Below are 14967 nucleotides of genomic sequence, written 5' to 3'. Positions count from 1 at the left end.
ATGTGTATCATATTAATATATAAATGCATATGCATAGTGCCAGAGAGGATATAGATTTTATATATATATATATATATATATATATATATATATATATATATATATATATATATATATATATATATATATATATATATATATATAAACACAAAATCATGACACAAAATCTGATCCTTACATGCGTTTTATATACATTTTTTACATTTATTACCTCAATATATTATTACCTGTCAAGTAAGAATTTAAAAGACATAAAAGATCCAAAATATTAAATGATACAATCATAAAACCATAAATGAATCAAGGTTAAAGATTAAGCGTAAGGTTATTAAAAGATACAGTTCAGTTCACAGCTGTTTTATATTAAATGTAATACTGTTGATTAGTCTAATTAAATGTGAGTTTTTATTTAATAAATATCTTACTCAGTGTTTCAAAGACTTTATTGACGAGAAGAATGGATCCTTGGGCCTTTATGGCTCATTGCTCTCTTCTGTTTTACAGATTGTGTCGGAGTGCTCGGTCGTCCTCCTGGATCCACATTCTTTACATATATTTTATATAGTCTACTTCATCAGACTTTCATCAGAAATGCTGTCAATGAGATCCGTATGAGATCTGTTCTGTTCTGTAGATGCGACAGCTGTTGCACATTTTTGGAAGTTCGTCCTCACTTTAATTGATTTGAAAAGTAATCTCAACTGTTTTGAGACTACTGGCTGTTAATACAGTGACATTGAACTGACAATTATATTGATCTAAAATAGTGTTTTATCATTTTCAAAATTCAAAAAGAAAAATTATCAATTCTCACATAAATGATCACTCACTACAAAATATGGGATGACACGGCCCTATTATTAAAAAACAAAAACTGATGATGATGATGTTGAAGATGGTTACTTACTGTTTGCCAAAGTGACTCCAGCCCAGAGCAGCAGGACCTGGACACCACAGAGACCTGCCATGTCCAGGAGTCAGGGAGCGCACTGCTACAAAAAATTCAATCACCCAAAGGGAAGTTTTGTTTTTCTCTCTTTAAGGCTTTAAGGAAAGAAATGACTTATTTCACCTTCTGACGGAGCTTTTTTACCTGTTGAACTACACTTTATCTGTGGTTCCAAGTCATATGAGTAGGCGTTAATATTGCGCCCACAGTCTGCCTTCACCTCCGCTGTATATGGTGACAGGAAGCCCCATTTATGCTAAACCACAGTGAACATGATGTCCTGTTTTATCTACAGGTAGAATCTGTTTTCTTCATAGCTCTTTGTTTTTACTTTTATTCATTAGTCACCCAGAAATGAACTAAGCCATTATCTGCTCACTCCCATGCCGATGGAAATTTTGTAGTCCACTCTGTAGCTTCACAGCTGCAGCATTCTCCTAAACAACTGAAGCAGATGGGGGCTTGTTTTAAAATGTAAAAAAAACTAACAACAAAAATAAATGGATGAATGAATAAAATAAATGGCCCCATAAAGCTCACTGGTATAATCAAATTCACCAGAATCCCTCTGATCCCAAATAGATTTTTTGATATTTACACCTTAGTGCGAGCTTTTCCCTATCTAGACAGGGTGTTCACTAATGCATTTGGCTTAGCAACTATGGTGAGGAGTGTTTAAATTGTTTATATTTTCCTTACCGCGTAGCCTCTGCGTAGGTCTGACGTACACCTCTCCAGAAATGTAACTGCCCACTGCAGGGATTAGGAATCACAACAACTGTGATTGGTCCTCTTGGAAGCATCAACATTATTTATTTTCTGCTCCAGTGCGTTGCAGCGGTGCAGATTGTGAGGATTATAATCTGTAGTATCCCCAGTAAGTACGTTGCTCTCTGTGGCTGTTCCCTCCTGACTGGCCAGCTGCTCTTCTTGGTTGATACTCCTCCTCTGGAGCCACTTTTCACTGCAGGAGTGTCTCTGGGTGGGAGAGAGCAGACTGGCTGACTGTCTGAATGGCAGGCTGCCCGCCAATGAGCAGCGGCTGGCAAACGCTGGCTTGCTGAAACTCAGTCGTTTAAGGGTTGGGTTTGTGCGGAGAGGCTGCCCTCCCTGCAGACAATGCCTGTCTGCTCTCTCTAGCTCAGAGACCCAGATATGACCTGAAGGAGTCTGTGTTAAGAGGAAAGTACAGCTGACAATCTGCTTACCGCCACCAGCAACACAGATATAAGCCTCACAAAATAAAAAGCTGCACGACAGACACCAAACTGCTGTCGCTATGTCTTGTGTTGCACTTGCTTGATGTTTGGCTGTGTTTGCAAAGTTATTGACTTGCTAGGTTTTGATTATAAGGCAAGTAAGCAAGTTCAGCCAATTGCATGTTATAGCTATGTGTTCGTGTCCCTGGTTCAGGGAACTGTAGTTCTGTTGATCTCGTGCAGCGCTGAGCAAACATGTTTACCTCAAGAATGATGCTTTCAGGACATTAGTACAGGACATAGGACATCTTGTAGTGAGGACGTAATGTGTTGTTACGTCTGAGAAGTTGTTACAGAAACCTAGAATCTGTATTTATGACAGCTGTGTGGCACTCAGAAATTGTTGAAGAGGGAGGGGCTCAAATCACACAAAATTCAAATTATTAACTGTAATGTTTTTGTCAGCCAAAGATATTTAGAATTTGTGGGTAGTTGAAGGGACTGACTGCAGCTTAAAGATGACATTCATATGGTCAACGACACCTGTAGTTTTTTTTTGTTTTTGTTTTTTTTAATTTCAGGCTTTGGTGATTTAAATACACTGATAAACAATGACATGTTACAATATGATACATCACATCTACACCTCTGAAATATGAACAACCCATACTGCTCAACAGTTGCTAAAAAAACATTCTCACTAAGCTGAAAAGACAGAAATAACCGGTCAACATCCCAGTGGCACCTTCTGTAACCTGAATACATTTAAAAGAAATACAAATAGCACTTAGATAACAATAACATCCACATCAATTTCTTTTTTCCACAAATGTTGAACCACATTCATAGATAACACTTTCCTACCTAAAGCCAAAAATATGTATGGACACATCCCATACATTTTAATAGATCCAGATAGTGAACACACTGTCCAATGAATCTCTGTCTCACTCTGCAGAGGAAACTATCACCAACATACTGTACACACCACATGTCGGTAACTTAGCTTAGCCTCATATCCACAAAACAACGCTGGCTGAGTAGCCAAGGAAGCCAAGCAAATGTTGCGATGCTCAGGGATTTGTCATTGATGGCTGTTTTTGTAACAAGTAACGTAACACCGGATTGTTCAGCAATTCAAGTGATCTCTCTTTTATTTAGTTTTTTTTTTTTTTTATAAAAGTCATCTGTCACTGACAGAAATTGCTGTCTTTTCCCCTGCTTTACTTTATGCTCACAACATCACTACTTCATTCTTGAAATCTTAAACTTTTGTTTCTTTAAAATTGCCCTAAAACTTTTTTGTTGTTTTGAAAGGCCAATATGCACTTTAATTGTTTGTGTGTAGGATTTTCATCACATTTGGGCTTTGATTGTTACGTAATGAGTTATATTTAAATGTAACGTAACCCAACACTAGTTGGCAAGCACAAAAAGGTTTTTCTTTTTCACTGCAATACCACGAGTGGCCACCAGGTGAAACCTATCTAGGTTCTACTGAAGCTTATGACACTTCCTCAGCCAGGTAACAACCCCCCCGTACCTGGTGACCTCAGCACCTCCACTTCCATGTACATGGACATCAACTGTGGTCTACACAGCGTCCAAGTCTGTCTGTCCGTCTGTGTCATTGTTTTCCCTGTCTGCCCTTTTGCATTTTATCCCTGTTTCTATTGTTATATCTCTGATGTAAATACATGTTTGTGCCAAAAAGTAACAATTAAACAAATCTAAAAGTGGGGAAAATAACAATAATAACTTTCATTTTTACAGCCCCTTTCGAGGTACCCAAGGACAGTTTACATGTATGGAGGCCATTTAATGAACCAACTTTAATATTGGAGGGCTTGACCACAAAACAACAAACAAACAAGGTGATGAAAAGTAAAGTTTATAAAATGACACACACACACACACACACACACACACACACACACACACACACACACACACACACACACACACACACACACACACACACTACATACTGAACATAAAAGCACAACAAGTTAATGGTGATTAGTTGAGCAGATCCAGCAGGTCCTTCTTCATCAGCGAGCTTCTTGGTGACGCCATCCAGGAGGTGGTACGTTCACATAAACTACAGCCAACAAAAAGGGAACATAACCTTTGTGACTCATATGACAGAGGTCTTATGAAAAATACCATTCAAAAGTTTTAGTACTGCAAGTTATAATAGTTCAAAGAATGCTGTAATCCTGTGTTGCTAAGTGACAGCGTGTTATCTAACAACCTTACAGCTAAAACACCAAATCTGACTGTTAAGACAATGATAGAGAACAAGAGCAAAAATCAAACCATGAAAATAAAGAAAAGATAAAGTTTACTCACTTGCTGTTGATTCAAGCATCATATCCTCATTAACATCGCTGTGGAGAAAATAGTGAAGATTAGATGAAAAATATTTAGGAGAGCTTGTACTTGAAATGATATGTTATATTTTATGATGAGATTCAGGTCATAAACATAACACTTAGTGATTATACAGCACTGTTCCCTCTGACTGTCTGTCTGTATGTATAGTGTATTAATAATGTCCTTGAAAATTGTCCGATAGAGTAAAAAAAACTAGTTGCCATGACATATATAGTTGTGAAACTGCATCTGTTAGTAATGCAAAGGGATGATGATATACGGTGAATTAAAACTAATTCCTGTTTAATGATCCTGAAAACAATGTGACGGTCAAGCTGGAGCAGGAGAAGAGATGCAAAATGATTTTTACTTTCTGGACTTTCTGCGTTTCAGAACGTAGATCCTGCAAACCACCACAGCTGTGATGATGAGGATGATGAAGAACACCAGAACACCGATGACAACTTTGTTGTTATCTGTAACATGAGGGTCATAAGAGGAGGATGTAAAAGTGGTGGTATTAATGTTTAAAATACAACATACAACAATCAATGACTGCACTGCAAGTCTGAACCAAATGTGTGAAATGATTTAACAGAACGATGTGCGACAGTTTGTGGCATTAATTAAAACTGCACGTACACTTCGTGTCGACATGCTCCATGACGGGGTCGCTCTCATGTTGTCCATTGAAAACAGTCACCTGGAAAGAGAGAAACTCTGTTTATCAGGGATTAAAGCATTTGAAGACAGATGAGGAATACAGATGGGATCATTTTGTGTCTCCAAAAATGTGGATTATACAAACCTCCACTCTGTAGGTGGTCAAATAGCTCAGATCTTTGAATACAAATTTGCATGTGTTTTCTGTTTCTTCTTTAAGCAGCTGACGGTCATCACCAAGATAAAGACGTGCATGGTATTTCTTGTACTCTCCATGGAAACGTCCCGCATAAATACAGGATACATCAATCTCATTATTCTCTGGATGAGATGGTGTCAGTGAATGAATACGTTCTGGTACTGTGAGAAAGAGAAAAAAAAAAACAAAAACATATTTACCATCAGATACAACACTGTGTGTTAACTCACAGTTAAAGTGATATTATTTAGTTTGAACTTGTTGCTCTGTTGGTTGTGCTGGTTGTCAGTAACAATACAAATACAAAATGTGCAAAAAAAAGATAATTGAATTTACACTGAAAATCTTTTTTTTTTTTAAGTCTCATCTCAATGCATTACATTCTTTAAAGTTGGTCTGCTATTTTCTTGTCTTGGTTTTAGATAATCAGTAAATGTAATAGATTCTTAATTCAAAGTTCTATAAGATGATTACATAATACTTTGATACGCACTGCTACTGACTTTGAATCTCGCTAGCATAGTGTTAGCTTTCTGGCTCATGGCTGAGCGGACTAGAATATTTCCCGCTGCCAAGTCATATCTATGGTCCGTCCTTACTGGAGGACTGAAAAACATTTCCATTGCATAAGAACCGTACGGGAGGGTAATGATTGTTCCAGGTATTAGTCAAACCCTCAGACGTTACCAGGGAAAATAATTTATGGCTTGTGAAAAACTTTATACTTTGATTGTAAAATGCATGAAAATACAAATTAATGGTCTTTTTCTTATTCTTCTTTCTTTTCTTTGGCAAGTTATCACGGTATAAGTGGGATAATGCCCTTCGAGGTGTCCATAATCAGGAATTAATGGACTTCGCAGAGGCAACCCTTTTAATTCCTGATTATGGACACCTCGTCGGGTATTATCCCTTACTTATTAATGAGTACAATGATCTGATTGATCTAAGACCGAAGAATATGATAATACTACAAAACTTGAGACTCGAAGCTGAAAGATGTCTAAAGTTGATATTTAAGTAGTAATATCCATTATTAACATGTGAAGTCAATAATTACTGTATTTTCCCGGTGCATGCTTTGTAAATGGCCCCTTCTTCACTAATTATTGGAGCTACATCATATGTGTGACATTATCATACTGTCGGCCCACAGAATCTAAACTGGTATTAATATCAGGGAATGATAAACTGATGTCAGAATTCAACGTCATTATTCAAGAAAAGGAGGAAACAAATATTAGATAAAATACATCATCATGTCCATCGTAGAAATGAAGAACTGCATTCAGAATTTGTATTAGTATGATTAGCTTAATTAATGAGTACATTCGAATAATTCATTAGCCCAAAGTAAATGTTGTGTTGATATTTCATATCTAAATATTTATTTAGTAAATGTATTTCTTGTACTATGATAAGTGATGTCACATGATGTCAGTTTCACTGTGTGTTCTGCAGAAATGGTTTCATAAAGAAATGAACTTTTACTGCCGCACAGTTCAAACTTTATATTCAACACTATGTGAAACACAAAGGATGAATAAACAGTCAGGATAGTGTGTTTGTATGAGACATGTGTTGTTGTTATCTCCTTCAAAACATTTTATTTTTACACTTACTTCCAGGAGCAGTTTTCTTGCTAAATACAGCTGATGTTCCCTCGGTTTTGTTGTTGTATTTGGGTTGGACTGTACAGGTGTAGTCGGTCCATGGTTCCAGTCCTTTAATCTCACATGATCCTCCTGGTGGATCTCTGAAAACAATCACTGTAACACAGTTTTATTATCTGGTTTATTGTTTGACTGAATATAAATGAAACAAACAATTAAGAAAATGTACAGCAGACTGTTTTGTCGGTCAAGTTACTTATAACGTGTGACTGCTGTATGTTTGAGGTGGTGGTTGAGGGGCTGTAGGTGCTGAATGGCAGCCATGCTTCCGTCAGTCTGCCCCAGGGCAGCTGTGGCCACTATCGTAGTTTATCACCACCAGTATGACTGTGTGTGAATGAATGGAACCTGGAACCCTGTTCAATACAAGTCCAGTCCATTATTATTGTTAAGTGACTAGAAAATGGAGTCAATAAAACAGTCAGTCAGTCAATCAATCGACTGACCGACCGACTGATCAACCAACCAGCCTGTGAAAACTGAGGCTAAATACAATCAGACGTGTTTCTGATGAACAACCAGCTCATCTTTAACTGTGCAGCAACTTTTAGCAGTAAGTATTTTTTCTGACCTCGTTCCTTCATATAGAAACAAAGATTTTAATCTCTGGCATGTTATTTCTGTGCCACATTTCATGTGATGTCATAACTTGTTGACCTGCTGCAGGTTCTTTACACCTGCTGTCACTCAGGACACTAAAGCATGGAGCACTTTACTGAAGGTCCATGGAGGATTCTAATGTCCACACTATATTTCACTCTTTAGGTAAAATGCTCACTAAAATGATCTCTAGGGACTTTGGGAGGATGCATTCCTGTGAAGTCAACAAAATAATTATAAAGTTATTCTAAATAATCGTACTTACACTTATGTTTGTGGTGAGCAGATGAGCAGCTGCAGTCATAAGAAAGATTTGAAAGTGTTGGAAGAACTTCATGACAGTTGGTACTGGTCGTGGTCCAACTCAAATGGACAGAGGTGTTGGTTGCACCTGTCTTCATGCTGATTATTTGAAGATCTGTTAGGACACATTATGAATCTGTAACACTGAGTATCTGGTGTTTTGTCCACAGATGTCTTTGGATACAAGCTGATTGTTCTTCTCATCACACTGAGGTGAAGTGAATCTCAACATACCACAGTTAATCCTGACGGGGATATCAGTTGTGTTTATTATGGTGTCATCGTTCATGTCCTTAATGTGGCCGATACAGCTGTAGTCTGTGAAGGGCTCCAGCTCAGACAGTTTCTTGCTTTGTCCATTTTCTGAGGAGAAACAAGAATTACAACATTTCTTCATCAGCTGCTTCCACACAGCGCCTGTGAGCAGTTACACTTTGGAGTCAGATTAGATTCAGATGTGGGCAGCAAATAAATAAATCACCTGTTCACAATCACAACAACTCGACTTCCTCTTACCCCAAAAGATTTTAAATACAACTGATTTTTATCATCATATCTGTTGTTTTTGTCTTTTTTTACAGCGTGATCTCATGGTGCATTCTGCCTTTAAGGATTTTCATGTAAATCCATTCATAGTGTTGGTGACAGACAAAGTCTCTGTACTTCTTGTCTTTCCACTTACCCTGACAGGTGTAATCAGTGGTGAGATGACACTGTGAAGGTAATGTTGTGTCTATCTCTGCAGGAAGTTTAGATTGAACTGTTGAATTTATATCACTTTGATTTAAGAAACCTGTAGAAGATAGAAAACAGCACATACATTAAAACACGATGGAGTAATGTCTCCACCACATGCAGAAATACAGGAGGACTCTGCACTACATACCAACAGGGATGTTTCTGGTGAGTCTGAAGGAAGAACAGTTTCCTGAAGTGAAGGTTGTGGTCAAATCTGAGCAAATATCATTGAAAGCAGGTTTGATGCAGAATATTTTACTGTCATTTGTGCACGACTGAGCTGTAATATGATCTGATGTTGACATGGAGGAGCTGATGTCCCATTCACTCCAGTAACAAACAGATCCAGGGACGCATGGTGAAGTGTTGCTGACGTTTTTAATGTCACTTTCACCTGCGATAGACAAGTGATGCACAGATGGTCAGTTTCACACACAGGTTCACTTCTTAAAGTAAAAGTAAGTTGCAATTCAACAGAATGAATTATTTTTACTTACTCATGCTAGATGTCCTTGTTTTATGTTCAGTGCTGTTACAGGGTGTTTGTCCATCAGTGCCATCATTAAACATCACATAATGCTCATATTCAGTACAGGGCTTCAGGTGTGTGATGTCATGTGATGAGGTTTGACCGAAGTCAGCGTTGAATTTCTTTCCAGTCTCTTGTTGCCCCACTTCATTAATCTTTATGGTGTAGTGACCAGGGGGAGAGCTTGTGATGTCAATCTGGAGGCCAAACTTGATGGGTGTAACAGTGTAAGAACCTGCCAACAAAATCCACAGAACAATGAAACCTCTTAGTTTTTATAAACCACCTGATGAGATTTCTTCTTAAAATCTCAGTTGGTTCATGTAGATGTTAAACATGCTCCTGAGCTGTAACGGAAGGAGCTCACTGAGAAACACTGGAGAGAAATATCGCTATCATTTGTACAAGTTTTTGTTAAGATGAGTGTAAAGATAACATAAGACTGATACTCACACTGTGGAGTGTCTGGTGAGGCTAAAGAATGAATTCAAATAGGATTAGAAAAGGGAAAATTATTCATATGTGATTATAAAACTTAGAAAATAGTCAAAAGTCAAGTCAAAATAACTTCAAGCAGGTGTTACGTAACAAAGTTTTATCACAGTTCTATACAAGAAGAAATGTGGTTGGTCTGTAAAAGAGAAAATTCCAACCTTTGGTGGAGGCGTTCACTGTGGTGGTGGGCGTGGTGATTGCAGGTGAGGTCTGGTTTTGCGTGAGGTTTGAGGTGCTGGGTGAAGTGGTGCTGAGTGAGGGTGAGCTGTCTGCAGGAGAAGAACTGTCTGAGAACCTCGGGTGGAAATACCTTCATTGCCAACGCTCTCACCTGATATAAAGCCTAAGTGCTTCTTCATGTTGCCAATTCTACTGTAAACTGATGCTGAATACGTTACCAGACACGTTGGTGGAAGTGAATGGTTGAATTGAGGAGTTTGAGGCGAGGGTAGGCGAGGTGTGTGGAGGTTTGAGGGCTGAGCTGGTTGAAGGCACGACAGGAGTTACTGCCGTGGTGCCTGGAGGTGAGGACATGACAGACTGCAGCATTCATCTGCATGTGTTCAGTTGGACCTCACAACTGCTGCTCTGAGTTCAAATTCTTCCTGGTTTTGGACTTATTGCTAAATTCCTGACAGTAAAACTTAATTGAAGTCGCCTAAAGGTTGCAGACACTGACAGGGTTGTTTCAGCAGTGGTTCAGAGCTGTCATGATGCTGCACCAACAGCTACCTAGCTTAGCTTCTTCATAAAGTCATTTGAGTTAATGTATAAAGAATTTATTGACTAAAGAATACAAATTGTATTATATATGAATACATACAGTAACTATTATTAAGGCTGTTGAGACTCAGTCTGACTTGAAAAACACTGACAGACAAATGAGTGAAACTTGTAGACATGTTTTTACAGCTTTCTTGCTGTCGGACAAAACTCCCACAGCTTATTCCTATAAAGCCAGAATCAGTAGATAACAAAAAGTAGAAACCAGACAATGTCATGTTTAAACTGATTTCATCACAATCAGAGGATAATAGGCTTCACCGGCTACATCATCAGTGACGTCCTCGTTCCTATGATGCAAACAAGGTGCACACTGAACTGTCACTAAATCTGGCTCATCAAATTTCTGACAGCATGACAGTAGAAGCATGAATACATTTTGATAAATCGCTACTGTTTATAACTTAATAAATGTAATAAAGCTGATGTACCTTCAATGGAATGTTTTCCCATACAGTAGGAGTCATGCGGCAGATGCAGTACAAGTTATTGTCAGTTTGCTTAAGCTCAGCTTAAAGGAAGCTGATATAGAAATCAGTGAGAAAATACCTGTGAGTAAAGACTCTAAGATATGAAAGAGCACGATTGTGTATGAGTTGAATCCAAGCAATGTTCCAAGCAAAAGTGTCTGACACTGCTTTGGCAGAGCAACAGTGTTGAGAAAGGAGCACAAATAAGAATGTAATGTACATGTTTGGAACACAAATGACTGTGTCTAGTTTACTGTGGAGTACAACTAGAGCTGCATGATATATCGCTTGAGCATCGTCATCGCGATGTGTGTGTGCACAATAGTCACATTGCAGGGCCTGCGATGTAGGAGGCAAATGAACTCATCTAATTTCAGGGGTATCTGACACACACTGTGCATGCAGACTCTGCATGCTCAGCGATCCACCAATCACATTAGTTCTTATTCAGTGTGCTGAAGCAGACCACGCCCCTGCACATGGAGTAAGTCGTTAGTAACAACATTGAAAAATGAGCAAGGAACAAGAGAAAATTGCCGAAAAATGAAGACTTGGTGCCAAAAAGAAAAGCAACATCAGTTAGCTGGAATTATTTCGGCTACAAAAAGGATGTTATTGAACAAACATGTGTTCTGTGTCGACAGTGCCTTGCATCTGTTGCCACAACTAGAGGTAACACAACTAATTTGTTTGACCATTTACGTCGGTACCACACAGCTCAGTACAACAAAGAGAGGTAAGATCAGTGCAGGTTAACTGTCCACAAGATAGCAGCAGTGCAGCATAACATAAAGTGCTATTCAGGTCATCTGATGAAAATCCCTGTATTTTTTCATATCGCAATATATATTGCGAAAAAAAAATCGTGTTGTAACATTCCTCCACCAAAGGACTGCAGTCAAACAGACACATTATGTGGTTACAACTGAAACACGTCCATCAGCTAACTGCGAGTTGTGGGCTGGGTGAGAAAGGTCCCTAAAGTGGAAGCCAGCGTCTATCAAACTGCTGACTCAAGGTGAGAAAACCTTACTTCTGTCAATCACTGTTCGTGGAACTCATTATCTCGACTTAAAGAGGACACTTGATTGTAACATTTTGCTGGCTTTGCTGCCACTGTGGCCATGAAGAGATGAGACAATGTAAAGCAAGTGTGAGGCCGAGGTGAAGCAGTAGCACAGCCATTAGCAAAAATATAATGACACGTTTGATTCATTGTAACAATTCAGTGTTACATATTTGGTAACTTGTGTAATGTCACTCACCCATTGCGTTCTCACCTAGAAAAAGAGTGTAAATCATCACGGTCATGAAACGTTCCAGGACACCGTATGTAATGTGCAAACAAAAACCTGAACAAAACAGATTGGTTGCAAATGTACTTTCACCGCAGTCATTGCAAATTAAGAGAGAATCACCACATTTTTTGTACTTTCCCTGGAAAGTGGTCGGTAATCAGTAAGTAGTCGTTGCTTAATCTCTTGCTCTGCACATAACATCATTTTGTCTTAGCAGCTTTTGTACGCCACCACAGAGGAAGAAATATAAGGAACTTTTCTGCACTCAGTTTGTAGAAAACGGTTGTAAGTCATGCTGATGTAAAGAGAAAGACTAGAGTCATCAGTGTTTCCACTGCAAAAGTTTGCCATGTTGGCTATGTTAGCGTGACCCAGCTGACCCTGGCTTCTGTCATCTGTGAACAGTCAGGTTGCCGGCACAAGTAAACATAAAATGTGTTGATGGGTTGAAAATGTCGGCATCCACAAATTATTTTGTACATACGAAACACAGCGGGGTTGATGAGGAAACTGTTGTATCATTAATGTTTCGGCCGAGGTCGGCATTGTTGCAATCGTATTTTGTTCTGACTTGTTGGTTTACGTCGTCCTTGCTCTGGGAATCTTTGTGTTGTACTTGACTGTTTGGTGTTTATTCTCTTAGATTGCCTCCCTGAGTTTCTTTCTTTTTCTTTGTCTGACAAAACACTTCGTAAGCTCAGTTTTAAAGGAGCAATATGAATTAAAAAACACTTTAATTATAGATTATTACTTATTATTTATTATAGTGAGGCATCAGCAGTAAAGTTTGTCTTAGGATTCTGCAAAATAATCTTTGACAGTCAACGTATCTGGTCTTGTGTTTATTGAAAAAAATCAGAACAGAATGGTTTAATAAGATCTCATTCACTCAGTACTAAAACATTAAATAATTAAATGTGAGCTTAACCACATATTTGTGTGTCGTTCATATCTTTTTCATCAGCGCATCTTTTTTGTTTTCGACAGGAAACTCCGGCAACCAACCCGACGGCCTTGATTGCGATCTGATTTGATATAATTCAAAGTAATTACAGAGTACTTCTACAAAGTCAGAATACATCTACGTGCTTTTTAGTTTTAGAATAATATACATGAGGGCTTAAAATGTTAAATTTACCATAGGAAGATTTTATTGTATATTGATTTTATATACTTTAATTAAACTTAAAAGGCTGCTGTGAAGTCAAAACTCACTTGTGTCCTAAATTAAATATATGGGGCCTTAAAATGCTAAACTTGTATCATTATTTTTTGTGTTTAATGCAGTTCTCATTACTCCCAAAATATAAAGTTTTACATTAGTTGTCAGCATAAATCTCATTTTTTATGAGGCAGTTAACTGTTCAACAGTCACTAAAGTTTAATGAACTATGAATTTAACATTTATTAATGATGGTCATAATAAAGCGTTCGCCACTGAAGTTCATTCTTTTTTCTGTGTTAAATCACATTCAATTAACTGTAGTCTTATTTATTTTGACTCTAAAAATCCATTTAAATGTTTTTAATAAAAGAGAGTAGGCCACTGGCAGGTACAAACAGTGATGATGAAATGAACTGTTTTCATGCAGACCGGAGCGAGTGAACCAGACATCTCATGTTCCCGTCAAAATACAGAATTATCACAAACTATAGTAAATCTCCCTCTCCCTCTCTTTTTTAAATTTTTTTTTTTTTTTTAACATACAGGCACAAAACATCTAACGTGTTCAGTGGGCCACCTTGGAACCTAATCTCTGTAAATAAGTCGATTTAAAGTTGCAGGAAAGACGCGTTTTTAATTTGAAATATGATATCTTACTCATTGTTTAACAGATTTTTCTGGCGAGGAGTGGCACACTTAGATAAAAGTAATTTAAAGGGTTTAAGACTGTTAAAGTGATGTTGAACAGAAAACTAAATTGATCTAAAATGCGTTTTGTACTTTTTTTTGTACCTTGAAAAAAAAAAACTTGCTTACTATATTAACGATCAGTCACTAACCAAAGATTTTTACTACAACATATCGTGTATAATAATATTATCATTCAAAATCCATTATTGTCCATCCTGGACCTGGACCCATCCTTCACTCAAGTTGTATAGAACTCTGTTCAGTAGTTTTTGTGAAGTCCTGCAAACCAACCAACAGACAAGCAAACAACACACACAGATAAAAGCCCATTACTTTGATGCTGAAGATGATTACTTACAGCTGGAAACACCGATGACTGCAGCCCAGAGCAGCAGCATTGTCAGATCTCTGACACCTGCCATATCAGGGAGTCAAGCTGTATGTGAGTCTTCAGGTGGGCAAGACAGAAGATATTCACACACGAAGACAGAAGTTTCGCTTCCTCTTCACAGCGGTTATTGGGTGGAGATGTGCCTCAGCAACAAATAATAATCTCCTCTAAATCTTTCACATGTGAAAATGTGTCACATCTGAAAATATCACTGCCTGTTCCTTATGAACTAAATCTATCACCACGTATCAGGCTTTTAGTGCAATACTTGCTGCACAGAGAGAGAGACGATTGTTGAGTCTCATCCCCAGATCGTCAGTTGCTGGCGCTTCGGGTTGGATGTCTTTCTCAAGTAACTTTCAAGGAGTTGCTTTAAACACTCTCTGAGGGTTAGGGTCTGGTGTGTCGAGTTCTGTTTGCGTCAGTTTGCTCTGTGATGGACGCCA

The 14967-nt window shown here is 38.1% G+C and overlaps 1 protein-coding gene and 1 long non-coding RNA gene across 2 annotated transcripts in view; both read right to left on the bottom strand.

Annotated features, from left to right (window-relative positions):
- The window catches only part of LOC119028203 (A-agglutinin anchorage subunit-like), a 28905-nt gene extending 14370 nt beyond the window's left edge, over positions 1-14535 (bottom strand). Inside the window, exons 1-6 of the mRNA XM_037113885.1 lie at positions 14489-14535; positions 12243-12257; positions 10123-10242; positions 9883-9993; positions 9683-9703; positions 9198-9464 (exon numbers count right to left, since the gene is read on the bottom strand). Of these exons, the coding sequence (XP_036969780.1) occupies positions 9198-9464; positions 9683-9703; positions 9883-9993; positions 10123-10242; positions 12243-12257; positions 14489-14528 (574 nt within the window). The 5' untranslated portion in view covers positions 14529-14535. The remainder of the gene's footprint in view (positions 1-9197; positions 9465-9682; positions 9704-9882; positions 9994-10122; positions 10243-12242; positions 12258-14488) is intronic.
- LOC119028206 lies at positions 4071-5543 on the bottom strand. Its single transcript, XR_005077626.1, has 4 exons — positions 5333-5543; positions 4895-5227; positions 4501-4538; positions 4071-4249 (listed from the first exon to the last, which is right to left on the bottom strand). It is a non-coding gene; the product is annotated as an uncharacterized LOC119028206 (long non-coding RNA).
- Positions 14536-14967: the final 432 nt, after the last annotated feature.

The sequence above is a fragment of the Acanthopagrus latus genome, chromosome 11, assembly GCF_904848185.1.
Source record: "Acanthopagrus latus isolate v.2019 chromosome 11, fAcaLat1.1, whole genome shotgun sequence".
Lineage (NCBI taxonomy): Eukaryota > Metazoa > Chordata > Actinopteri > Spariformes > Sparidae > Acanthopagrus > Acanthopagrus latus.
This window is presented reverse-complemented; position numbering and strand designations above follow the sequence as displayed.